This window comes from Erythrolamprus reginae, chromosome 1 (assembly GCF_031021105.1).
Source record: "Erythrolamprus reginae isolate rEryReg1 chromosome 1, rEryReg1.hap1, whole genome shotgun sequence".
Taxonomy (NCBI): domain Eukaryota; kingdom Metazoa; phylum Chordata; class Lepidosauria; order Squamata; family Dipsadidae; genus Erythrolamprus; species Erythrolamprus reginae.
In genome coordinates, this window is record NC_091950.1 from 107,831,251 (window position 1) to 107,858,094 (window position 26,844).

General features: G+C 38.7%; 2 protein-coding genes across 10 annotated transcripts in view; one reads left to right on the top strand and one right to left on the bottom strand.

Moving 5' to 3' along the window:
* NADSYN1 (NAD synthetase 1) overlaps window positions 1–1,900 on the bottom strand; it is a 40,499-nt gene extending 38,599 nt beyond the window's left edge. The window contains exon 1 of one of the 2 annotated variants that reach the window (XR_011559892.1): window positions 1,616–1,825. Coding sequence is in view for 1 of the 2 variants with exons in the window: in XM_070761715.1 (XP_070617816.1) it covers window positions 1,616–1,700 (85 nt within the window). In the remaining variant the exon portion in view is untranslated. Of the gene's footprint in view, window positions 1–1,615 lie in introns of both variants that reach the window. The other variant, XM_070761715.1, reaches the window with a different exon arrangement.
* DHCR7 (7-dehydrocholesterol reductase) lies at window positions 1,805–25,430 on the top strand. Of its 8 annotated transcripts, XM_070761738.1 has the most exons (9): window positions 1,877–2,025; window positions 5,708–5,864; window positions 10,867–10,970; window positions 11,569–11,791; window positions 12,565–12,652; window positions 13,994–14,207; window positions 15,536–15,740; window positions 21,104–21,235; window positions 24,807–25,430. In XM_070761738.1, the coding sequence occupies exons 2-9, from the start codon at window positions 5,862–5,864 to the stop codon at window positions 25,269–25,271; spliced, it is 1,434 nt and encodes a 477-aa protein (XP_070617839.1). In that variant the 5' UTR covers window positions 1,877–2,025; window positions 5,708–5,861; the 3' UTR covers window positions 25,272–25,430. The 8 variants fall into 8 exon arrangements, with proteins under 8 accessions (XP_070617865.1, XP_070617857.1, XP_070617839.1 ...); XM_070761764.1 differs by lacking the exon at window positions 5,708–5,864 and having other exon boundaries at window positions 1,805–1,893; XM_070761756.1 differs by lacking the exon at window positions 5,708–5,864 and having other exon boundaries at window positions 1,822–2,025.
* Window positions 25,431–26,844: the final 1,414 nt, after the last annotated feature.

The following is a 26,844-nucleotide window of genomic DNA, read 5'->3' on the forward strand; positions in this document are numbered from 1 at the left end:
TAATAAACCGAATTTATACCTTACACAAAAGAGTGAAGCAATGAGAATTTTAAGAAGTAAACTATTTAGTTTTGTTGTTTGTTTTTTTTAAAAAACTTGAACACCTCTTCTTCTCTATATAGCAAATTACCACATGGGGGGTTCTATATTGCCCCCCTCAAAATTGTAACAATAAAAGTAGTCATAATAAATCAATTTTTCACCCCTGTTTTTATATTTAAAGTAATGAATTGTAAAGCCTAAAGTACTAGTTTAGCATTGCGGATACCTGGATTTAACAAAACCCAACTACTGCAATTGGGTCAGTCAATTTTTCTCAGCCCAACCAACCTCACAGGGTTCTCGGTTTTTTTTTCAATAAAATGAAGGGATCCCTTTAATTCAGATAGAAAGCTCATAGAACACAGGCAAACTATCTAAAATAAGACTATGCATATAAATTAAGGAAGGGTCATCAAGTTATGGTTGCAGAACTATAAAAAGCTAAGACAAAAACAAAATGACTAAGCAGTAATTAATTACAATACTGTACTGAACTGGTTTTCACTCTGAGAGCCAGTTATGGTTGTTGTGGTTAAACCATCAACTCACAAACCTCAGCGAGTGAGTTGCAACCCTGCCTTGCATAGGCTAAGCTAAATCACTCTCTCAACCCAATCCACCTCCTAGTGTGGTTGTGAGGAAATTAGGGGGAGGGAAAATTACTTTTGCCTTCTTGAGGTATTTAAGGTGCGGTATAAACATATCAATGAAGATTTGGAAGGTGGGCGATGAATATAAAATACTCAATGGATCCAAGGCTCATCCAGAACCACCTTTTCTTATTTTAATTATTACTAATAAACTGAAATCATTTGACTCCTATGACAATCATTAAGTGTTGTACCTCATAGAATAGAATAGAATTTTATTGGCCAAGTGTGATTGGACACACAAGGAATTTGTCTTGGTGCATATGCTCTCAGCCTACATAAAAGAAAAAGATACATTTGTCAAGACTCAAGTGGTGCAACACTTAATGATTGTCATAGGGGTCAAATAAGCAATGAAGAAGCAATCAATATTAATTAAAAATCCACCTCTGCCATCAGGCATGGAGGAGCTGAGACATCTCCCCTTGCCTATGTAGTTTTATGTATGGAATGTTTGTGTGTATGTTTTTATATAAGGGTTTTTTTAGGTTTTTAATGTAAAATTGTTATTTTAGACTTAATATTAGATTTGTCATTGTTTATCACTGCTGTGAGCCGCCCCGAGTCTGCGGAGAGGGGCGGCATACAAATCTAATAATAATAATAATAATAATAATAATCATCATCATCATCATCTTCTTCTTCTTCTTCGGATACAAGCAACAAATTACAGTCATGCAGTCCTAAGTGGGAGGAAAAGGATGATAGTGTTGTACCTCCAGATTCTTGACAAATCAATACATTTTCTTTTATGTGCACTGAGCATATGCAGCAAGACAAATTCCTTGTGTCACAATTGTCCAATAAAGAATTGTATTCTATTCTATTCTAAACGTTAACTTCCACTGCAGAGTAACACGAAGATCCATTTTCCTTTTGGAGCTGCATTTTGCAAACAAGCCCATGCGCAGCCTTCGCCTTACTTTTGCAAATCCTCTCCAGGTTGCCATCAAAATCCAGCGCCCACTGATTTAAGGCGCATGTAGCCACGGTCACTGTCCTGCCCATGTTGTGTCGTGGCCGCCCAACTTTGCCCAGGAGAAAAAGAAAAGCCCCCTCTCCACCGCCGTTGTACCCCCCGACTTTTCAAAGCAACCCTTTTACTTCCGGCAGTTTCCTCTACGACTCCGCGCAAAGAGGAGGGCTTGAAGCGGTGCTATTGTAGCAAGTTCCCGCGGCCTCTTCCGGGTGAAATGCAGCGGTGAGCGGGGGCGGGCGGGTGGAGGAGCGGACTTTATAGAACTTGCGAGGGGTTGGCAAAGGGGCAGCGACGTCCAGTACTGTTTTACATGCCAACAGTAGCGGGAGAAACTGCCAGAATAAGGAGCAAAAAGTAAGCCTGCATCTAAAAGAAATAGCGTCTGGTGGAAACTAATGGAATTTCTAGGTTTGGGAATGGAAAGGATAGATGCGGGTGGTGGTTGGTTTTTTTTTTAACAAGCCTGATCTCCCCTGCATTTTTTTCAACACCTGTGACTTCAAAAATGCAAAATACGAAACGATGGAGTAGTAGGGGTATGTAAGTAGGGGCGTGCCTAAGCGTACCATAGTGCCTACCGTTCCTGCCCTACTGTCCTATTTTCTTCTTTTATCATTAGTTTCTACTTATGTCTAAATTACAATCCTTTACTTGTTTGAATGAATGTGTGAGTGAGTGAATGAATGAATGAATGAATGAATAAATAAATGAATAAAATAATATAAGGGGTGTCTCTGTCCTACTGTCCACTTTCATCATTATTTTTTACTTATGTTTATACAAACTACTATCCTGTACATGTTTGACAAATAAATAAAATAAAAAATATGTATGTGACTGTGCTAGCTTTCTAGCTGCATGTGATAGCTTTCTAGCAAGATGTTTACAGAGATTCTCAGCCATCCAGGTCAATGGTTGGCCCAAAAGTGCTTCAACTGGACTTCCTGGTTTTTCTTTGAAGATCTTTGGCTTCTCAGCCAAGAAGCTTCTCCAGAAGCTGGTTTGTGGGGAATGGAAGGATTTATAGTCCTTGCAGACAGCTGGTCATTACATTCTTTTAAGGTAATCTGGAAATTTATCAGTGTCATCTGAGTTGTGCAAATGGGTGTGGAGGCTTCTTGGAATTGTTGAAGTCACTATTGTATTGTAGATTGGAGATAATATCATGTCTTTCCCTCCCCCTCTGTTGAGAGAGGGTTGTTCAATTTTGACATAGATTTCTCTTTTTGATGGCTCTTTCAAACCATTGTGAGCCGCCCCGAGTCTGCGGAGAGGGGAGGCATACAAATCTAATAAATTATTCTTATTCTTATTATCAGTCTTATATGTCCAAAATGTGGACTTTGTTCTCTTCAAAAGAGTGGCCTTTTTCTATGAAATGCATATGGACTGCTGAATCTAATCTTGATGTCATTTTTCTCCTATGTTGTGCCATGGACTTATGGAGAGGTTGCTTTGTTTCCCCAATATATATTGTACTGCATATACTACGTTGCTCAGTTTTTGCCTGGGTGTTTTATATCGGGATTCAACAATTGTATTCTTGGGTTTGAAATATGTTATGTTAGTTGATGCTCCTCCTGAGCTTTCCGGATATGCCTGCAACGTTATCTGTTATTGAGGAATTCATGTACTGTGATACCTTGTCTTACAAACTTAATTGGTTCCGGGATGAGGTTCTTAAGGTGAAAAGTTTGTAAGACAAAACAATGTTTCCCATAGGAATCAATGGAAAAGCGATTAATGCGTGCAAGCCCAAAACTCACCCCTTTTGCCAGCTGAAGCGCCCGTTTTTGCGCTGCTGGGATACCCCTGAGGCTCCCCTCCATGGGAAACCCCACCTCCGGACTTCTGTGTTTTTTCGATGCTGCAGGGGAATCCCAGCAGCGCAAAAACAGGTGCTTCGCTGGCCAACACTGGTTAGATCTGGTCCACAGGCTGTCCTGGAAACAGCAACACCACACAAACAACCAGTCCCTGTCAACATGGCCCTGACCCAGGCCAAAACCTAAAATTTGGTGGTGGACATCCAGGCTGGACTGTGGTCAGCCTTAGATCTGCGGAGCCACCCTGGAGCCAGCAAGGGGCTGCCCTCACCTCACCCTGGGCACATGCTGGAGACAGTGGAGCCCCCCCAGGCTTCCACAAGCACCTTCTGATGTGAACGATGTATCATTTAGCATTTTAACCTCTAGCATGTTACTCACCTTTTGCTAAATTCATTAAAACCAGATTTCATGCTAGTGAAGGTATGTACTAATTTATCTCAGCCCTTTTCCTTTGAAATTTATCTTGACCACCAATATGAAGTTTTTGTTTCCGTCCATAGATTTATCCTTTTCCTATATTGTGTCAGAAATGTATTGAACCAAGTACGGTGTATGAAGTGTATTGCCACTGTTGTTAAGTGAACCACTGCAGTTCTTATGTTTGGCTTGTTAAGTGAATCTGGCTACCTCATTGACTTTACTTGTCAGAAGGTCACAAAAGAGAATCACATGACCCCAGGACACTGCATCCGTCATAAATATGAGTCAGTTGCCAAGGGTCTCAATTTTGATCATTTGTTGAAAGTTGGGGACTACCTGTATAAACGATGTGACCCTCTAAGTCAGTGTTTCCCAACTTTGGCAACTTGAAGATATTTGGACTTCAACTCCCAGAATTCCCCAGCCAGCGAATGCTGGCTGGGGAATTCTGGGAGTTGAAGTCCAGATATCTTCAAGTTGCCAAGGTTGGGAAACACTGCTCTAAGTTGACCATATTGCTTAAAATACATTTATATTTAATATATATTAATACATCTAATATATTTAAATATTAATATATTTAAATACATATTGTTATAAAAATATATTTAAAAAGATACACCCTCAAGTAGTCTCAATACATCTCAGTTAAGAGTGCTAACATCCAGATAACTGCAAAGAAATGCAATCCTTCCATCCCCCTCCAGTTGCCTTTTGAAAAAGGACTTTTGAGAAAACTATGATCTGGATGACAAAGAATCTCCACAAACATGCTGCTTTTTTGCCCATTTGTTAGCTCCCATAACTTCTCATGTATTGACAAATGATACATATAAAATCTGGTTTTATTTTTCTCTTTCCTGCCACAGTTCTTTAGTTAACTCATCTCTGGAAAATGGAGTTGTCAATTTTTATTGTGTGGGTGGTTGAAATTTAACTTTAGGGTCATATGAACATAATGCTACATTTTTAATGATCGATCTTCTATTATATTTCCAAAACAGACCATTCAAGCAATCACATAAGTAGCTGATACTAATTTTATTAACCCAAAATTTTCCCCAAACCTGTATCTGCTGTGGAACTTTATTTTATTTATTTGTTTTGTCAAGTACATATTGATAGTATACAAAGATATAACAATGTTTATATAATTGATACTAGTAAGAGAGAAACATAAGGAGAGGGGGATGCTAGGTAAACTGATGCACTTATGCACAAACCTTTTAAAAGCAGAAAAATGCTTGGGTAAATATGTGAAACATATGTTTAAATGGAATTAAGACCTTCTACAAAAATGATGGAAGGTCTTAAGCATAAAACCTATCAGGAAAGACTTAATGAGAAGGGAAAGAGGGGACATATTCAAAACATTTAAATATGTTAAAGGGTTAAATAAGGTTCAGGAGAGAAGTGTTTTAATAGGAAAGTGAACACAAGAACAAGGGGGCACAATCTGGGGTTAGTTGGGGGAAAGATTAGAAGTAACATGAGAAAATATTATTTTACTGAAAGAGTAGTAGATGCTTGGAACAAACTTCCAGCAGACGTGGTCGGTAAATCCACAGTAACTGAATTTAAACATGCCTGGGATAAACATATATCCATCCTAAGATAAAATTCAGTAAATAGTATAAGGGCAGACTAGATGGACCACGAGGTCTTTTTCTGCTGTCAATCTTCTATATTTTTATGTTTCTATGAATAAGGAGCGTGAGGAAGCTATGCAAAGCAAATAATTTTTCTTTTAATTCAGTTTTTAAAGTCATACATTCTGCTTTTTCAAGGATTAGTAAAAGTTACGTTAACTCCCCTTTTTCATTACATTCATGGACTGGTTGTTGCCATGGCTACGGAAATCAGCTTAGCTGGTTTGAGACAGCTGCACCAATCCAGTGAGAAAGCATGAGATGATGCTGAAAAGTTGGAGCAGGCGATTGGATGGTGTGTACAATCTGCATGTAATGGGATGTGGTTAAAAGAAGGAAATGTTTTTTAAAAAATAGGGGTTGGGGCATTTTATGTTCGCATTCTGTCTTTCTCTCAATGAGATCAAAGGAGTTATTTCTTTATCTGAAGCTGAAGAATAAAAGCACAGGTAAGAAAAATTAACAGAATTCTAAGTAGTCTGCTTCACATTGAATTAACTAGTAAAGCAAACTGATTGTGAAGCTGTTGCATTTATTGTTTTCTATAGTGCATCTGTGGGATTGGGAGCAGGTTAGCAGCAGGCTTTGGAACATTTGTTTATAAGAAAGAAATACTTGTAAAATGTATTTCTCTTAAAAAATTAACGTCATATAAGATTTTGTGTTTGCAAAGACCATTCTTAATTCTTCTTAATGCTTGACGATTTATTTTCTGTGTCTTGTATTCCTGGATGAAACATTTTTATGGTGTTTGACTTGCAGCAACAATTGAGCCCCACGTTTTTATTTATTTATTAGTTAAATTCCTAAGCCACCCAATTCTTTCGGGTTTTCTTGGTAAATGAAACATTTATTAAGTGAATTTTGATCTATTTTACTTTTGCAACCCGTTTTACTTTTCTTGCCGCATTTGTTAAGTGAATCACTGCAGTTGTTAAGTTAGTCCCACAGTTGAATGAATCTAGCTTCCCCGCTGACTTTACTTGTAAGAAGGACACAAAAGATGATTGTCAGGCCTGGAAGCCAACTTGGGCATTGGATTTTCAGGCCTGCCACATTTTGTGTTGTGGAAAACTGGGGGAATTGTAGGGAGCTGGGGAGATATATACAGTAGTCCCTCGCTATACCGCGCTTCACCTACTGCGGCTTCACTTCATCGCGGGTTTATGAGGAATTCGATCGGCAGATTTAAACAGCCCGCCGAACTCGATCAGCAGGTTTTTCAAAAAAATAAATAAATCTAAAATTGTAAATACTGTATTTAAATACTGTATCTAAAATAAATACTGTGTGGGAAGGGTTTATAAACACTTAAAACAATGAAAACTTACCAAACAATTACAATATAAATACTTAAATAAGTACTGTACTATCAGTCGATAAATTCCCCATCGCAGATTTCACCTATCACAGCCAGGTCTGGAACGTAACACCAGCGATAGGTGAGGGACTACTGTAGTCATAATAACATTCCTTTCTCCAAGAGTTAAGACCATTCTGCCCTGCACCTGGAGGGATGTGTCTCGTAGGCATGTCTAGTTGGGAAGGTACATTGATTGGACCATGCAATGGCCATGTGGGTGCAGGGGGAGAAATTTGGACTTTCTTTTGGATGGGAAAAACCTGGAAGCTTCCAGGCTTGGATTTTCCCAGATATGCCAATATGACATCTCTAATAAAATGGAACTTTGAAGAATGTCTAGCTTCAGAGTCTCCTTTCGTTGGTGATGTTATTTGGAACCCTGACAATGATCACAAGACCCTGGGACACTGCAACTGTCATAAATATATTTCAGCTGCCAAGCACCTAAATTTTGATTGCATGCCCATAGAATTGCTGCAGCGGTCATAAGTATGAAAAGAGTCATTCTTTGTCAAGTAGAGCAGGTGTCCTCACTCGACCACCTTCAATTTCAATGAAACTTTGCACATATATTCCTTATGGTATGAAACAGGTGTGCTTTATACCATAGGGAATATATGTGCAGAGTTTCATTGAAATTGAAGGTGGTCAAGCGGGGAAGATTCTGAAAATTGGTCTTTCAGTGCCGTTGTAACTTTGAACAGTCACTAAATTAACTGTTGTAAGTTGAGGATGACCTGTATTGAAATGAATATTTTTTAAATATTTAAACATTAGCTTAGGGAGTAACAGATTAAAAGCACAGCTAATTTAATCCTTTGGAACAAAATTTATCTTGTAGAAATCTAGTTACCAGTAGTGTTGACCACGTTTCCCAAATCACCTCAGGTAGTCCTAAATAAAGTGCATTGTGTTATTGTACTGCACCTTTCTCCTTTGGAATACAGTACTTCCATGAGATATGGCCTGCTTATTTGCATTATAAAAAAAAAGAAAGAAAATAATCGATGATAATAATAATAATAATAATAATAATAATAATAATAATAATAATAATAATTTGATTTGTATGCCGCCCCTCTCCTGAAAATATACTAATTCCCAAAGTTCATAATATAGTAAAACCTCTATTTAATGGGCCATTTAGGAGAAGCAAGATATTCATTAAATTCAAATGTCCATTAATTCTGCATTAACATTATTGTATCAAGAATTGTAAAGTAAAGCCATGTACATGGCCATGTCAATGGCATCTTTCATAATAAAGCTTTGATTTAGCAATACTCTTCAAGATGGACCAGCTAATCTAAAGTTACTTCATATTTCGAGTGCAGTTAATCAGTAGATATGACCCATAACTAGAAAAGCCAGATGAAGCCAGTTGCACGTGCTCCTTTTCCCTTGAACATTTGCCTTAGCAATCAATCAATCGATCAATTAGAATAGAGCTGGAAAGGGCCTTGGAAGTCTTCTAGTCCAACCCCCGATCAAGCAGGAGACCCTATACCTGGGATAGCAAAGCTATGGCACATGTGACACAGGTGGCACGCAGAGCCATATCAGGGGGCACACGAGATTTTGCCCCATATTAGCTCCAGCTGATTTTCAACCATAAGAAAAGCTGTGTGTCGTCCCATCCCCGCCCGGATGCTTCAGGGAAGTTTCCCTGAAGCCCCGGAGGCAGTGAAGGGCTACTAAAAATTTTACTACCACACTCCAGATTGTGCAGAATGCAGCTGCGAGAGCAATCATGGGCTTTCCCAAAAATGCCCATGTCACACCAACACTCCTCAGTCTGCATTGGTTGCCGATCAGTTTCCGGTCACAATTCAAAGTGTTGGTTATGACCTATAAAGCCCCTCATGGCACTGGACCAGATTATCTCCAGGACCGCCTTCTGCCGCACGAATCCCAGCAACTCATTAGGTCCCACAGAGTGGGCTTTCTCCGGGTCCCGTTAACTAAACAATGTCGTTTTGTGGGACCCAGTGGAAGAGCCTTCTCTGTGGCGGCCCCAGCCCTCTGGAACAACTCCCTCCAGAGATCAGAATTGCCCCCACCCTCCTCGCCTTTCGTAAGCTCCTTAAAACCCACCTCTGCCGTCAGACATGGGGGAACTGAGATGTTCTTTCCCCCTGGGCCTCTAGTTTATGCATGGTATGTCAGTATGTATGTCTGGTTTTTATAATAAAGGTTTTTAGTTGTTTTATTATTGGATTGCTACATATTGTTTTTATCACTGTTGTTAGCCGCCCCGAGTCCACGGAGAGGGGCGGCATACAAATCCAATAAATAAATAAATAAACTGTGGGCGTGGCTTATGCAAAACACCCTGCATTTTCTTTCAACGTCTTTCAGTGCAAATTGGGTGCTCTGGGGTGGAGCTCCATTTTCGCTACCCCACTGCATTCCACCCCAATCCCCCCCCCATCCTGGAGGCAAAAAATTCACCCCACGAACAAACTGAAAGTTCAGAAGGAGGGTTGTGCGCATGAACAGGAGCAGCGGGGGCACATATATGGGGGGAGGGCAGGAGTCTGGGCACATGCACACACACCCATTTGGCACACTAACCAAAAAAGGTTCACCATTGCTGCCCTATACCATTTCAGACAGATGGTTCTTTTCTTTAAAACCTCCAGTGATGAACCACTCACAATTTCTGAATGGGAGCTATTCTACCGGTTAATTGTCTTTACCATTAGGAAGTTTCTCCTTAATTTCAGGTTGCTTCTCTCCTGGATTAGTGTCCATCCATTGTTTCTGGTCTTGCCTTCTAGTGCTTTGGAAAATAAGTTGTTCCCCTCTTTTTTGTGGCATATTGCTATTATGTCATCCCAGTCCTTCTTTTCTCTAGATTGGCCATACCCAATTTCTCCAAACGTTCTTCATATGTTTTTGTCACCAGGCCTTTAATCATCTTTGTTGCTCTTCTTTGCACTTTTTGTAAACTCTCAACATCTGGGGGCTGGGGTTTTTTTGCAATGTGGTGACAAAACCTGGATGCAGTATTCCAGATGTATAAAGATTTATAAAGCACTGCTCAGGATTTATAAAGCACTACTAATACTTCACATGATTTTGATTCTGTACCTCTGTTTATATAACCAAGGATTGTGTTAGCTTTTTTAGCTACCGCCACATATTACTGGCTCATATTTAAGTATGTTCCTCTCACAGTTACTGTTTTTGTGCCAGGTTTTTGCACCTTTGGTTTTTCCTTCTAGGTATAAAACCTTGTTATTCTTCACATTGAATTTTGATGGATAGGGCCCATTATTCAAGTCTGTCAAGATCTTTTTGGATCCTGAGCTTGTCTTCTGTGGTGTTGGCTATTCCTGATAGCTTAGTGTCATCTGCAAATTTGATGAGTTACCCTTATTAGTGAACAGATGTGATAGTTTTGCAAGTACATCCACCTTAAGATATACGTACTTTGAAATACAATAACTTGGGAACCATTTTTGTTTCCCAAATTTGAGTTTTCCTTTGGAGCTGTCCACTAAGATAAATACATTATCATAAAAATGTATAAGAAGTGCTTAAAAATAAGTGGGAAAAAATAATGTATAAAGCATGGCTTCAACAGTAAACAGTTTCAGCTCTACATATGCAAACATTATGCAAATATATATTTATTCATTTTTAATACACTTTTTATAACTTCCAATATTTTTACCCTTAATTGTATCAAAAATAGTCAATGAGCAAGAAAGGTTTAGTCAAACACTGACCTTGTTTTCTCCCATAGTCAGTTAGCTATGTCACATGAACCTTGCCTTATTTTTTAAAGGTTAGTAAAAGCAGAATTACCATAATTGTAAAAAATAACCAACTAGAATTGCATATTGCATAATTGGACATAAAATTTAACAGGAAAGAAGGCTCTTTTGTGTTAGAGAATTTTATCATATTTGTATTAACTCTTCTGCAGCTTCCGATGGCATCTGATAAAGACAGCCAATTTTTTGAAGGAGGAAAAAGTCAAAAGGCTCTAAATGGAAATGGAACCTCTCATGGACAGTGGGGAAGAGCATGGTAAGAAAATCTGTTGTGTATGGACTATACTGTAGCTGTGAAATGTCTGTGCTTAATAAGAGCTGCACAGATCGGTATGTAAAAGAGGCAGCTACTGCTGAATTTTAGGGGGATTTATTAAAATTCAAAAGCAGGAGGGATGTCATAGAGTATTTAAATTTATTTCTTTGAAATATATGTTGGTTTTCATATAAGAGTAGTTCATGAAAATTACTTGTTTCAGCAAATACTGTAATTATTAAGTGCAACAACACATCATTATTTTGTTCAGAATCAGCCATGACTTTTTTTGTCGTACAAAATAGTATTTTTGGAGGGAGAGTAACAATCGTCAGGCATGGGGGAACTAAAACATCTCCCCCTTGCCCATGTTGTTTTGCTGTTTGATTGACTGACTGTGTGCCTGTTTTTTATATATATTGGGATTGTTTTATGAATTTTTTAACTTAAAATTGTAATTAGATTGGTGGGCATTGGATTTGTTACTTTGTACTGTTTTTATTATTGTTATGAGCCGCCTCGAGTTTGCGGAGAGGGGCGGCATATAAATCCACTAAATCTAATCTAATCTAATCTAATCTTCATGTGTCTTTTTCAGGAAGGTTGACTGGTTTTCTTTGATAAGTGTCATGTTTCTACTCTTCTCTTCCCCCTTTATGGTCTACTATTTTATAATGTCATGTTATCAGTACCATTGCTCTTTGAGTGAGCCAGCCATCCAGTTGCTTACGAGAAAAGGTCACCTCTTAGATATCTGGGACAAGACACCATCTTTCTCCTGGAAAGTTCTAAACATTTACCTTTTTTGGGTAATGTTCCAGGTACATATCTTGAAGCTTCTTTGTTGGAATCCAGTTATTTGGATCAAAATTAAGTTTCTTTTTAAAATTATACTCTAAAATTGTAGCCCTACATGTGAAAATGTGGGAATGTAAGTTATTAACAATATTGTGTTTGGTGTTGCTAGGAAGAATGCTAACAACTTATATCCCTGATTTTTTCATGGCATTTCTCTCTCTTGCTCTCTTATGTTTCTAGCACTTCCAAAAGACTATGACTGACAGAAGATAATGAGAGGCTTGCTTCTTGTCTTCCCGAAGTTATTAAACTTAACTTCTAAGACCCATTGCCCTTAATAATACTATGCCAGGGGTTGTTATTTCAACCATATTTTCAGGGCAATAGATTGCTCACCCAGAGTTTGATGGTGATTTGAAAGTAACAGAAACTCACTTTCAGTCTTTAGTTGTTACTTCTATATAATTTCTGTATGAATATTTGATCACAATATTAGCAGTTAGAAATTAAATGTGTCCTTCAATTTCAGTACAAAAAAAGATCTTATATCTTTACATTATTAACTCCTCTTTAACCCAAAATGAGTTATACTAAAATATTGACAATTCCATATATATTTCAGCTGCATTTTTAAACAGTTTTAAACACTATTACGAGGAGTTGGGAAATGAGTAAATGTCAGTTATGAAAAATAATGAAATGGTAAATTCATAATTTATCCTCCTACAAATGTATCATTGTAATTAACTTAATTCACTTGTAAAGATACGTTCATTATATGTTCATTTTGTTACAGGCATTTTTGTTTATGATTCCTGACTTTTGCCATAAATTTATTCCTGGATTTCAAGGAGGAGTTCAGGAAGGTGCCATATCACCTTCTGGTAAGACCATTTTTATTGTATCAAGTAATTGAAATGGGAGAAAAAAGTGCAAGATACATTTGTCAAGAATAAAACGATACAACACTTAGTAATAGTCAAGATTACTAATAAGTTATAAAATTGTACTAGGAAACAAATAAAAACAATAGAAATTGAAATATATGACAAGCAATATTGTTATAGTAATAAGCTGGAAGAGATACAATAGATACTAGTAAGGAAAAGAAGAATAGTAATACAGTCTTAGTATATTATTTGATATTGTTGGAATTAGTTAAGCAGAGTGATGATCATCAGGGGGAAAAGTGCCCTTGTGTATAGTTCAGTGGTTCCCAAATTTGGCAATTTTATTACTTGTGGATTTCAACTCCCAGAATTCTCCAGCCAGAATAGCTGGCTAAAGAATTCTGGGAGTTGAAGTCCACAAGTCTTAAAGTTGCCAGGTTTGAAGACCTCTGATCTAGTTCTACTGGTGTGCAGTGCCCTATAGTGTCATTTTGAGGGTAGAAGTTGAAACAATGTGTAAACAGGATGTGAGGGATCTGTAGATGATAGTACAGCATTTGAAGCAAGAAGGAACATAGCACATCTCTAGTGATTTTTAAAGATGCAGGTAAAGATGGGGGCCAGTTGGTCAGCACAAGTTTTTAGACAAGAAGGAGTTATCCAAGTCCTTCGGGATTGGGCAGAATAGAAGTTGAATAAATAAATAAACAAATAAATCAGTCAGTCAATCAATCAATCTTGTTTGGACCTCGTGATTTTCCTGGCTTTTGTCGGTGAAATAGACTTTGCACCTCATTCTGTGGTGAGCCCAATGGGATAGAGTAAGTTGTAGTAGGCTTGGCTGTTGTTGATATATCTGAGATAGGGATTGTGGAGATAGCTAGCTATAGTTTCCTTTCAAGCCTGCAGTAAAACACATTCAGGTCATCTGTCAGTTGTTGATTTCCTTCAGCCTGGGAAAAACGTTTGTAATAATTGGTGATATTTTTAAGAGCTTTCCACATGTTTGCTGAATCATTTGTTGAGAATTGATTCTTTAGCTTTTCAAAGTAGCTTCTTTTTTGCACACTCACACACATCCTTTTGGCACCAAAAAAGGTTCACTATCACTGGTCTAAACTGTCTTGCCTCTAGTGAAAGAATTGACATGCTGAAAAATATTTTGGTAGCTCTTTCCTTAAATCTGCTTTGTTTTAATCTCAAAAAATAATTGGAATAGAGTCTGGGTATTTACTGTATTTTTCGACATAAGATGCAACAGAGTATAAAATTAGTAATCCAGAGTTATTTTAGAATTGGAAAGCCTCTAAATCATCATCATTTGTTTCCTTTCAGGTTTACTACTCAAATATGAGATTAACGGATTACAAGCCTGGCTCATAACACATGCCCTCTGGTTTGCAAATGTTTACTACTTCCAGTGGTTCTCACCCACCATCATTTTTGACAACTGGATTCCATTCTTGTGGTGTGCAAATATTGTGGGCTACTTGATAGCCATATTTGTTTGGTTAAAAGCTTACTTCTTCCCTTCTAATGCAAAGGACTGGTATGTTGATTTTATATATATTACTATTAATATGATAATTTGATGTACATTGAATGTTTCATTCTAATCAGTAAAATTAATTAATCCAGAAGCTATTTATCTGCCTTTCTTGCTTTTGTGCTTTTATTTGCTACTTAAAATCATAAATATCTAAGTATGTGATTTCAATTCCTAAAGTCCAATAGAAACATAGAAGAGTGACGGCAGAAAAAGACCTCATGATCCATCTAGTCTGCCCTTATACTATTTCCTGTATTTTTTCTTAGGATGGATATATGTTTATCGCAGGTATGTTTAAATTCAGTTACTGTGGATTTACCAACCACGTCTGCTGGTTGGTAAATCCAGTGTTGGAAAACCATTTGTATCTGTTCATCTTATCATACACAGATTTTGTCTGTCTTGGGCATCTTCTAATTGTGGGGTTCTAATAGAGTAACTACTCTATTTTATTTCACAAATGTCCCCTTCAAGTGCCTTGAAAGAAAGAGAAATTCAGTCCCTCTTGCCTGGAACTAACTATTTCCAGTATCCTCTTTTTGAGTAAGGTCCTTGAGAAGTTGGTGACTTTTCAGCTTCATGCATTCTTGAAGGAACAGTTATATACACCCCTTCCATTTTGATATTATTCTCCATCTTGGGTGGAACCAGCAATCAGAATGGGTTGTACTAATCCAGTCAGTATTGAGGACCGAGTCTGTCTGTTTTGCCGGGATCCACTCTGCTAAGACCCTGTTTTGACCAGGGGAACAATTGGAACTTTGAACTTGGTGATATTTACTTTGAGGGGGCTTTACCATACTTTGAAGTCACTTGTAAATCAAATACTACTTGTATTTACCCTGCAGCTAGGTCAATACTGATACTGGAGCCAGGTCACTTAAAGATTCTTTTGTAATGAATGTCAGCTCTCGTCTGGAATTATGAATTCTAATACTGTTTTTATTATAAGGTTACAATAACAAAACCTTGCAAGTGTGTATATGTTGCCCCTCCCTATTTCTATCGTACATAGAACTAGAGAGGGTCAAATCTAAGATGTTTTCTCAAATTATACAGTATTTCCTTCCCAGACTCAGATTTTGTTTTTCTGACCATTGCATTGATCAAGTTTCTCAAGTTATTCTTTTTCATTTCAAATATTTATAACTGAAGAGGTTATAAATATTTGAAATGAAAATAAATAGCATTGTAATTAACGTCAATTATTTGCAGCAGACTAATCAGTAATGATGTCTATTTTGTTTGTGAGTATTCTTGCAACTTCATTTGGTTTTCAAATTGATGTATAGTAAACGTTTGTTTATCCTCTTAATATTGTATTTTAGCAAATTCTCTGGCAATTTCTTCTACAACTTCATGATGGGAATTGAATTTAATCCACGCTTAGGAAAGTGGTTTGATTTCAAATTGTTTTTTAACGGCCGACCTGGAATTGTAGGATGGACTTTGATTAATTTATCCTATGCTGCAAAACAACAGGAATTATATGGACAAGTCACTAATTCTATGATACTTCTCAATGTCCTACAGGTAAACATTAACACATGAATTATATTAAATGCTATCAACAACAGTTTTATCCAATTCATTTCCTCAGGTGATAACATCATAAGTGTTATATGTGTGTACACAGAGAAAAAGACATACATGTATATTAGATGTGCACATCACTTTTATACCTGGTTACAATTTAATCAGTCACTTTTATGACTATAGTTCCATAAAATTCTTCCGTATTCTTCACAAAATAATGACCAAAAATTATTAGAGTTGTGAAATATCTCAATATGCTGTTCATTTCAATCTCAAAATCTCATAGGTTTTCATGTGAGAACAGCAAAGTTTCATACAAGGGTTCACAAAACAATATTCTTGCATAAGAATTCAAATTGAGACAGCTAACTTCTGTGTTGTTTGGAATGATTTTTTTTCCAATCATACCATGATGAAAACATAAAAAAATCTCCTATTTACAACTTGTTATATTAGAAGGTTGTGTTTGGAATGTTGCTGCATTGTGACAAGGTATAATAATTAGGCACTAATATACAAGACAAAGTTAAAATTAAAGAGAACATTGCCTTTGGAGATTCTCAATCACCCAGGTCACGGTTGTACCAAGTGTTTTTTTCCAAAAAGCAACTGAATTTTTAAAAAACATGTTGCTTATTTATTTATTTATTCATTCATTCATTCATTCATTTGTCAAACATGTACAAGATAACATATAGATATGAAAATAAACATGAACATAGGAAGTGAATACTGTATAGATAAATGGGAAGAGTAAGACAGGGATGGTAGGCATGCTGGTGCACTTACGCATCTCCCCTTTATGGACCTTTTAAGAATGGGATGAGGTCCACGGTAGATAGTTTGAGATTGAAGCTGTGTGGGTTTGAGGCTGTACAATGGAGTTGTGTAAAGAATTCCAGGCGTTGACCCCTCTGTTGCTGAAATCATATTTTCTGCAATCAAGTTTGAGGCAGTTTAGCTTGAATTTGCATCAATTGCTTGCCCGTATATTATTGTGGTTGAAGCTGAAGAAGTCGTTGATAGACAAGATGTTTTAGAAGACAATTTTATGATTATGCTTAGATTGGACCGTAGATGGCGCAATTCCACATTGTCCAAGCCCAAAATTTCAAGCCAGGTGGCATACGGAATTCTATTGTGAGTACAGGAATGGAGTACTCTTCTCATGAATACCTCTGAACCTACTCAATCATGTTAATGTCCAATGTTCCAGGCAGACAAGCTGTATTCAAGAATTGGTCTGGCAAATGTTTAATATGCCCTAGTTAACAAAACAATGTTACCAGAGAAAAAGCTTCACAAAATTAGTTTAACAACCCTTAATGCCATTTTGGCAATGCTGATACAGTGAGCTCTGGGGCTTAGATCATTTGAGATGAGTACTCTAGGTCCTTGACAGAGTGAGGGTCATCTTGTAAGATCATCCAAGAAGCTTCTTCAATTCTAAGTGAGGAGAATGAAAGGATTTCTATTCTTCACAGTAATTTTGTTATTAGCACTTTCAGAGTTGGTTGTTAGCTCTCTGAGAGTAGCACTTAAACTTATATATACAGGGGTTTTTTTGTATTTATTTCTATGTTGTAAGCTGCCCTGAGACTTCGGAGAAGGGGGGCATATAAATTAAAATAATAACAAACAAACAAACAAACAAATAAATACAGCTTCACAGTGCTTCACAGCCTTTTTTACTGTTTTGCAGACTCAATATATTGCCCCCAACAATCTGGGTTCTCATTTTACTGAACCCAGAAAGATGGAAGGTTGAGTCAACCATGAGATGATTAGAAAAACTGCGAACTGCTGGCAGTCGGCAGCAGTAGAAGTAGCCTGCAGTACTGCATTCTAACGACTGTGCTACCATGGCAATAACATGTAATTTGTTGCAATATTCTGTTTACAAATGATGCTTCTTTCATTTGAATCCTTTAATCTTATAGAAGAGGTCAGCAGTAAAACGTCTGATAATACTTTCCTGCACAAGGTGATTTCGAAACAATCTCAAAGTACAGTAATACCTCATCTTACGAACTTAATTGGTGCCTGGAGGAGGTTCGTAAGGTGAAAAGTTCGTAAGACGAAACATTGTTTCCCATAGGAATCAATGGAAAAGCGATTAATGCGTGCAAGCCCAAAATTCACCCCCTTTGCCAGCTGAAGTGCCCGTTTTCACACTGGTGGAATTTCCCTGAGGCTCCCCTCCAAGGGAAACCCCACCTCTGCGTTTTTGCGATGCTGCAGGGAAATCCCAGCACGGAAATTCCAAGCATTGCAAAAACGGACGCTTTGCTGGCAACAGAAGTCTGGAGGTGGGGTTTCCCAGCGAGGAGAGCCTCAGCAAAATTGCAGCATCGCAAAAACACTGAAGTCCTCGAAACCCCACCTCCGGACTTTGCCTCAGCCATTTCTTCTGAGCGTTTTCCATTCTCTGGACGCTGGAGGAAGTGAAAGCAAGTAGGATGCTTGGCTGCATAGCTAGAGGTATAACAAGCAGGAAGAGGGAGATTATGATCCCGCTATATAGAATGCTGGTGAGACCACATTTGGAATACTGTGTTCAGTTCTGGAGACCTCACCTACAAAAAGATATTGACAAAATTGAACGGGTCCAAAGATGGGCTAGAAGAATGGTGGAAGGTCTTAAGCATAAAACGTATCAGGAAAGACTTAATGAACTCAATCTGTATAGTCTGGAGGACAGAAGGAAAAGGGGGGACATGATCGAAACATTTAAATATATTAAAGGATTAAACAAGGTCCAGGAGGGAAGTGTTTTTAAAAGGAAAGTGAACACAAGAACAAGGGGACACAATCTGAAGTTAGTTGGGGGAAAGATCAAAAGCAACATGAGAAAATATTATTTTACTGAAAGAGTAGTAGATCCTTGGAACAAACTTCCAGCAGACGTTGTAGATAAATCCACAGTAACTGAATTTAAACATGCCTGGGATAAACATATATCCATCCTAAGATAAAATACAGAAAATAGTATAAGGGCAGACTAGATGGACCAGGAGGTCTTTTTCTGCCGTCAGACTTCTATGTTTCTAACTGTCTAAGCGCTCAGAGAAAGGAATCCTTCCTTTTGATCTGAGAAGCCTCTATCCAAGAGAGCGTTTTCCACTCTCTGGACGCTGGAGGAAGAGAAGGAACTCTCTCAACCCTCAGAGAAAATGTAACACGATCTCTTGGATTGGGGCTGCCCAGATCCAAGGGAAAGATTCTTTTCTCTTGGGGCTTAGAGAGATCTTTCCCTTTCCCCAGCATCTTTTCTCTGGTTTCTGAATCCAAGGGAGCGTTTTCCATTCTCTGGACGCTGGAGGAAGTGAAAGAACTGTCTAAGCGCTCAGAGAAAGGAATCCTTCCTTTTGATCTGAGAAGCCTCTATCCAAGAGAGCGTTTTCCACTCTCTGGACGCTGGAGGAAGAGAAGGAACTCTCTCAACCCTCAGAGAAAATGTAAAACGATCTCTTGGATTGGGGCTGCCCGGATCAAAGGGAGGGATTCTTTTCTCTGTGGGCTTAGAGAGATCTTTCCCTTTTCTCTGGCGTCTGAATCCAAGGGAGCGTTTTCCATTCTCTGGACACTGGGGGAAGGAATATGTCTCAATGTCAGTACTTTCTCCTATGGCGTCCTTGTAGCGGGCTGGAGAGCGAGTGAGTGAGCAAGAGAAACGAGCCTTCTCCGGCCAGGCATTGAAAGCTCCGTGGGGGAGGAACAGTAGCCCGGCTGGCGCACACAAGGATTCAGGACCAACTCTAGCTTTGTTGAAGCTGGAGTCCTCCGTGCCTACCTCCGCCTCCTCCTGCTACTGCAGAAAGAAGCCGAGGGGTGCCCTTCCTCATTGCAGCCACGGGAAGCAGCCTTACTGAGGGGTCGCCTGCTTTTTTTTCTTCCTCTACCGGCATTCAGGTTCGGTAGAAGGCTGAGAAGCGCCCGGCTGTTTCAGAAGGTGACAGCCAGGCGGATTTTTGCGATCGGTGGCAGCGGGTTCGTAAGGTGAAAAAAGTTCGTAAGAAGAGGCAAAAAATTTCTGAACCCCGGGTTCGTATCTCGAAAAGTTCGTATCACGGGTTCGTATCATGAGGGACCACTGTATATTAGCCTACATTTCTAAGCAGTTTTCTTAAAGGAATAATCATATGGAATCTAGTGGGACTTGTTTGTGAGTACAAGTGATACTACTCTGCATGTGAAAGTCCAAGCTAGATATACATCTTTTAATATATATACAATATGTCACAGAAATGAGTACATCTCTCACATTTTGTAAATATTGAAGTACGTGTGACAACACTGAAGAAATGACACTTGGCTACAACGTAAACTAGCGAGCATACATCTTGTCTAACAGTGTAAATGTACTGTATTGTCCTCTCAGAATAAGACAACAAATAGCCATTAATGTCTGTGTCTAACATGTAGTGTGACATACTGAAACAGAGCATGATCCCCTTTGTTTGGAGAGCAATATTCCAACATGATAACAACCCCAAACACACCTCCAAAACGACCACTGCTTTGCTAAAAAAGCTGAAGATAAAGGAGATGGACTGGCCAAATATGTCTCCAGGCCTAAACCCTATTGAGCATCTGTGGGGCACCCTGAAGCGGAAGGTGGAGGTGAGCAAGGCCTCTAACATCCACCAGCTCCATGACATTCAGTGGCAACCTATAAAGTTCTGGTGAACTCAATGCCCAAGGGGTTTAAGGCAGTGCTGGAAAATAATGGTGGCCACACAAAATATTGACACTTTCGGCCCCATTTGGACATTATCACTTAAGTGTGTGCTCTCTTTTATTGACAATAGTTTAGACATTAATGGCTGTGTGTTGCGTTATTTTGAGGAAACAACACATTTCACTGTTATACAAGCTGTATACTCACTACTTTACATTGTAGCCAAGTGTCATTTGCCTCAGTGTTGTTACATGAGAAGATATACTAAAATATTTACAAAATGTGAGGGAGTGTACTCACTTCTATGACATACTGTATTATGGACATAAAATAACCAAATTTATTTAATTTGACTGAAACATCTCAGCATCACTTTTTATAGCTTTGAAATATTTGTATAGAAAAAAATCCAAGGACATCCAGTTGCCTTTTGGAAATGGCATCTTTGGGGTAAAGAGGACATTGGAATATCATGTTCTTCAACTATAAGATTCTATGAAAGTGGTGATAGAATCATCAATTTGGAATTTTAATCATTAATCCTATGTAAGTGCAATACCTCAAAACCATGACTTGCGTTTTATATCTAGATAAATTTTGGGCTTCTTTTTCAAAGATAGAATTTATTTGCATGCCTATTTTTTTAATAAAATGTAATAATAATGTGTATATTTTCCAGGCTCTATATGTTTTGGACTTTTTTTGGAATGAAACTTGGTATTTAAAAACAATGGATATTGCCCACGATCACTTTGGATGGTATCTGGCTTGGGGAGACTGTGTTTGGCTTCCTTATCTCTATACTCTGCAGGTATTTCATCTTATGCATCTACTCTTGTTTATATTCAATTGTTTCTAGAAACAATAGAGTTTACCTCCCTTTAAGAAAGCCCATTTGGTATCTTGATAACAATTCGTGGTTAGGGGCGGGTGTTTTGGGGGGGTTGTTGTTTTTAGTGCTTGGGCCTACTGCTGAAGGGAATAATCTGCCTTGGCAATATTATTTTGGGGAGGTATTGAGCAACTCCTAGAGTGATGGTTGCTGTTATGTGGCAATTGGAGGTTGATGAAACCTGGTATTTTGTGTAGTGCCAGTAGGCCAGTGGCTGATCTTATGTGCCAGAGTTGCAAAATTAAAGCACAGGCTTTCAGAGACCAACTAGTGCTGAGGGAAGATACAAAAGAAGAAGGATGCTGGTTGAGAATGTGGCATAATTCAAATGGTCGTGGAAAATGGGAATGATAGACTAGCTGCAAAGAGGATATTTGGAAGCTATTGTAGATGTTGTGGAAATTATAGAAGAATGGTTGAGAAGCAATTATGAGAAATTCAGAGAAAGACTCAAAGAGGTCAAGGTGTCCTCAGTCTGGAGGATGGACTTTGGTAGAGGAGAGGAAGATACAATGATAAATAGAATGATATAGACTCAATTCGAGGTGCTGGTTGTCACCCTTAAAGCCCTTCATGGCTTGGGACCAGGGTATCTGAGGTACCGTCTCTTGCCAGTTACATCCACGAGCAGTTTGGTCATTAGACAAATCCATCGTTCACTATTGTGTGTTTTGTTGGAAACTGCAAGTAAACATCAATTTTTGACAAAAAAAAAATTAATCAAAAATCTTGGTCATATGACCATGGGACTGTGAAGGACCATAACTATGAGCCGATTCTCAAGTGCCCCAAAGTATCATTATGAGACTGTAGGGGGTATGCCTGGACATAAAAACTTCAGATGTAAATCCCTTTTTCAGTGTCCATTGTAACTTCAGACAGTTGTAAGTGGAGGACCACTTCTAGTGTTAGTGGGAAAAAGGATACTTGGCACAATTTTGAATTGCTAGCAGCTAAAGCAAGCAATGACTATAAGAGAGTGGTCAGATCAAGATTTCAAGGGGTGATTGCTGGTAAAGTCACCTGTGGAAACTGGTGATTAGAAGGTGCACTTTGTTAGTACAGAGGTAAGATCCAAGTTTAGATGAGAGACAGGGAAGAATAGTAAGGAAGCCCCTGGAAATACAGAATAAAACATCCCTGAAGATGAGTAACGGGTCAGTCAGATGGGGTTCCAAATAGGGATGGGAAAGGATCGATGGGATTGTTGTGAATAGGAGGGAAGTTCATAGGCTAGCAAGCATAGCTTTGCTTTCATGCCTGTGGAGATTCTCACTCATTCAAGTAATGGTTGTCCCTAAGGTGCTTTTTCAAAAGGCAACTGGACAACCATCTTCAAGAAAAAGCAAAGAAAGGCCAGTTTTCATAGTTGGAAGTTTGAGTACAATAAGTGGAGTTGAGCTCAGGCTCAGTTCTGCTAGATAGGCTGAAGCGGATGGGTGGGGGGGATTCAGAGATACACACGGGGAATTTTTGAATGGTTGATACATGTGAAATATAAATAAATAAATACTTCTCAACTGTCACTAAATGACAATTCAAAGTTAATACAGGTGAAACTAAAAAAATTAGAATATTGTGCAAATGTTCATTTATTTCAGTAAAGCAACTTAAACAGTGAAACTAATGTATGAGACAGACTCACTACATACAAAGCAAGATGGTTCAACCCGTGATTTGTCATAATAGTGATGATTATGTTGTTATTGCATGTAATGAGCTTATCTCACATATTAGTTTCACCTATAAAGTTTTATTACTGAAATAAATGAACTTTTGCACGATATTCTAATTTCCATCTGTACACACACAGGAAAAGTTACTTATGACCAGGAGAAAAGAAGCTTCCATTCCATAGCTCCTTCCAGCCTTACTTATCTTCAGAAACATGGTGTTTGTTTTTAGCCAGAAAGCTAATGAATGTGATGTTTCTATGACAGGCCAGAGTAAAGGAAGCTCCTAAAGATTCCTGAAGATTGAGCACACATAGTGGGGAAGGGAACCACTGAGTGGGCCCAAGAAAGAAATCTTGGATCCCGAAGGCCCAAGTTTCCTTTCTCCAGCCCAGTGCAGTAGTTGTTCCCTTCTTCCCACAGATGAGAGAGGAAAGACTGCAATAGGCTGGAGAAACAAAGCTCAAATCTTTGGTATCTGAGCTTCAGTTCTCTAACTCAGCACAGGAGTTTCCTTCCATGCACGAAAAGGAGTTGCCTACCCTTTTTAGGATTAACAACCCACAAAATCTCTTAACAACCACAATTGGAAGAGCTGGGATTGCTGCTGTTAAGCAAACTGATCGTGTGAGCATCTAGCTTAACTATGGAAAAATCTACAATCCAAATTCCAGGCCCAATTGTGATTGTAAACCAAGCACGATTTGTACTGCAGTTGTGATGGGCCAAGGTAATTATGGCTGGAAAATTATGGAGGCTGTGTGTTAGAAGGGAGTCTGTTAATCTGATGCCAGTCTAATTTTCCAATCCTCCATCCTGAGTCTTGGATTTAGGCAGCCATATTGCTAGTGATCTTGAGCTCATTTGGTTGTGAATGAGCATAAAGACTTCTATGTGTCTTAACCTGGTTGACTAAGCACAGGGATGTGGCCTGTCTGACATTTGCTCTCAAGCTTTAAGTTGTTTAGCCCTGAGACCAGGCCCAGGGAAGGGGAGGAAAGTGACCTGCTCCGGCTGTGAACGGAGGATTTGCTTGCAACTGTACTGTTTTTTTCATTAAAATGTTTATAGTGCCCAATAGTCAAAGCTCCCTTGGCACTTTACAATAAAACACACAAAAATATAACCTGTATGATAATACCAAAATGCAAAATAAAAACATTATATAAACTAAAAATCCTGGTGTTGAAGAGCCAGTTAAAATCCTTGGAAAATACGTAAAATGGTATTCACTTAACACTGCATTGCATTGGCATCCTTCAGTCTCAAAAAACCATGGTATTATGCTCTCAATTCCCCAGAGCATGAAGCCTGGGTAGGTTAACACTAAAAGGATGCCAGTTGAGACTGATTGGGACATAAATTCTGTAAGTGGAGTGCCACCATAGGGGGGGGGGGGGAATCCTCCCCTTAATAGAAGCCGCTCCGAGTCACTGGAGAGGGGTGGCATACAAATCAAATACATAAATAAATAAACAAACAAGTAAACAAACAAGAAGCTTACTTCATTTGGTCAGAGATCTTGAAAAAACACCGTTAGATGATAACGCTTGGATGGGTACATAAGGGAGAAGAGTCCTTTAGGATCTAGAGCCACATAGGACCCCAAGGGTTAAAATCAATGTTTTGAATTGTTCTGTGCATGAGGATAGATATTATGGAAGAAAGTCTATATGATGGTTAAGAGTTGACATTGATGCTATGGGACTTAATCAATCAAGAATCCAGATAATGTAAAGGAAAGAGTGCTGACTAAATCTGACTATTTGTTTAACAATTGTTTTACGTTCTCTTTTTCTTTTCTTTTTTTACCTCAGGGATTGTATTTGGTCTATAATCCTGTTCAGCTTGCTACCAGTCATGCAGTTGGAATTCTTCTACTGGGTTTGGTGGGCTACTATATTTTCAGAATGGCCAATCATCAGAAAGATCTCTTCCGTCGCACTGACGGCAACTGTAAAATATGGGGCAAGAAACCCAAATATTTTGAATGTGCCTACACATCAACCAATGGAACTAAACATTACAGTAAACTGTTGATTTCGGGATTCTGGGGTATGGCCCGCCATTTGAATTATACTGGAGACTTGATAGGCGCCCTGGCATACTGCCTGTGTTGTGGTTTTAATCATATTCTTCCTTATTTCTACATAATTTTTATGACCATTCTTCTGGTCCACCGTTGCATTAGAGATGAGCATCGATGCTCCAACAAGTATGGCAAAGACTGGAAGAGATATACTGATACAGTACCATACCGACTCATTCCAGGAATTTTCTAAATTATTATTTTAGACTTAATATATTTTGCAAAACCAAGTTTTGATTCATTTATCAGCTGTATTTCTGGGTGTATATAATGGTGTAGGATTTACTTACATCCTAATGTGTAAAAATAACATTTAACATAAAATAAAATGCACATTATATAAACTTTTAAAGGTTATTTTTGTTGTTTTTTAAAAAGTTTCTTTTTGTACTGATTTGTTTTGCTTCTTCCTTACCCCAAATCCAAAAAAACAGTGCAGTAATTTGTATTTCAGTTTTACTATTCTGAAAAAAGGGGAATTGTGATCTATAATTGTCCATAATATTACTTACATTGCCATGAGATGATTCTCTTATTATTGTACTTGCACTGAAGATTATGGAGTCTTCAGTACTCTCTAAACCCCTACTTGATAATTAACATTCATTCCATTTTGAAAATGATGACTGCTTAAACTGACAAGATCTTTGAATAATGATAGACAGGTTTGGACACAATGTGCATCCAATGTAAAATAGACCAACAGCTTGTTAAGAGATAGTAAGTCGTGGTATCCAAAATAGAAATGCCAATCTCATAATGCCCTTTTATAAATCAGTGGTGCAACCCTCTGGAATATTTTGTACAGTTCTGGTCACTGCACTTCAAAAAGGATATAGTGGAGCTTTAAAAAGATTGGTGAAGGGCAACTAAGGTCATCAGGGGACTAAAACAGCTTCCCTATGCATGATGTGAATAAAATGAAGGAGGAGCTCTTTTCTCCTTCCCAAAATACTAGAAACAGAAACATAGAAGATTGACGGCAGAAAAAGACCTCAAGGTCCATCTAGTCTGCCCTTCTACTACTTCCTGTATTTTATCTTAGAATGGATATACAGTGATACCTCATCTTACAAACTTAATTGGTTCGGGGATGAGGTTCTTAAGGTGAAAAGTTTGTAAGACGAAACAATGTTTCCCATAGGAATCAATGGAAAAGCGATTAATGCGTGCAAGCCCAAAATTCACCCCTTTTGCCAGCCGAAGCGCCCATTTTTGCACTGCTGGGATTCCCCTGAGGCTCCCCTCCATGGGAAACCCCACCTCCGGACTTCTGTGTTTTTGCGATGCTGCAGGGGAATCCCAGCATCGCAAAAACGAGCGCTTCGCTGGCAACGGAAGTCTGGAGGTGGGGTTTCCCAGCGAAGGGAGCATCAGTGAAATCGCAGCATTGCAAAAACACTGATGTCCTCGAAACCCCACCTCTGGACCTCTCTGTTTTTGCGATGCTGCAATTTCACTGAGGCTCCCCTCGCTGGGAAACTCCACCTCCGGACTTCCGTTGCCAGCGAATCGCCCATTTTTGCGCTGCTGGGATTCCCCTGCAGCATCACAAAAACATGGAAGTCCAGAGGTGGGGTTTCCCATGGAGGGGAGTCTCAGGGGAATCCCAGTAGCGCAAAAACGGGCGCTTCTCTGGCAATAGAAGTCCGGAGGCGGGGCATCCCAGCAGTGGTGGTGGGTTTGTAAGATGAAAATAGTTTGTAAGAAGAGGCAAAAAAATCTTAAACCCCGGGTTTGTATCTCGAAAAGTTTGTATGACGAGG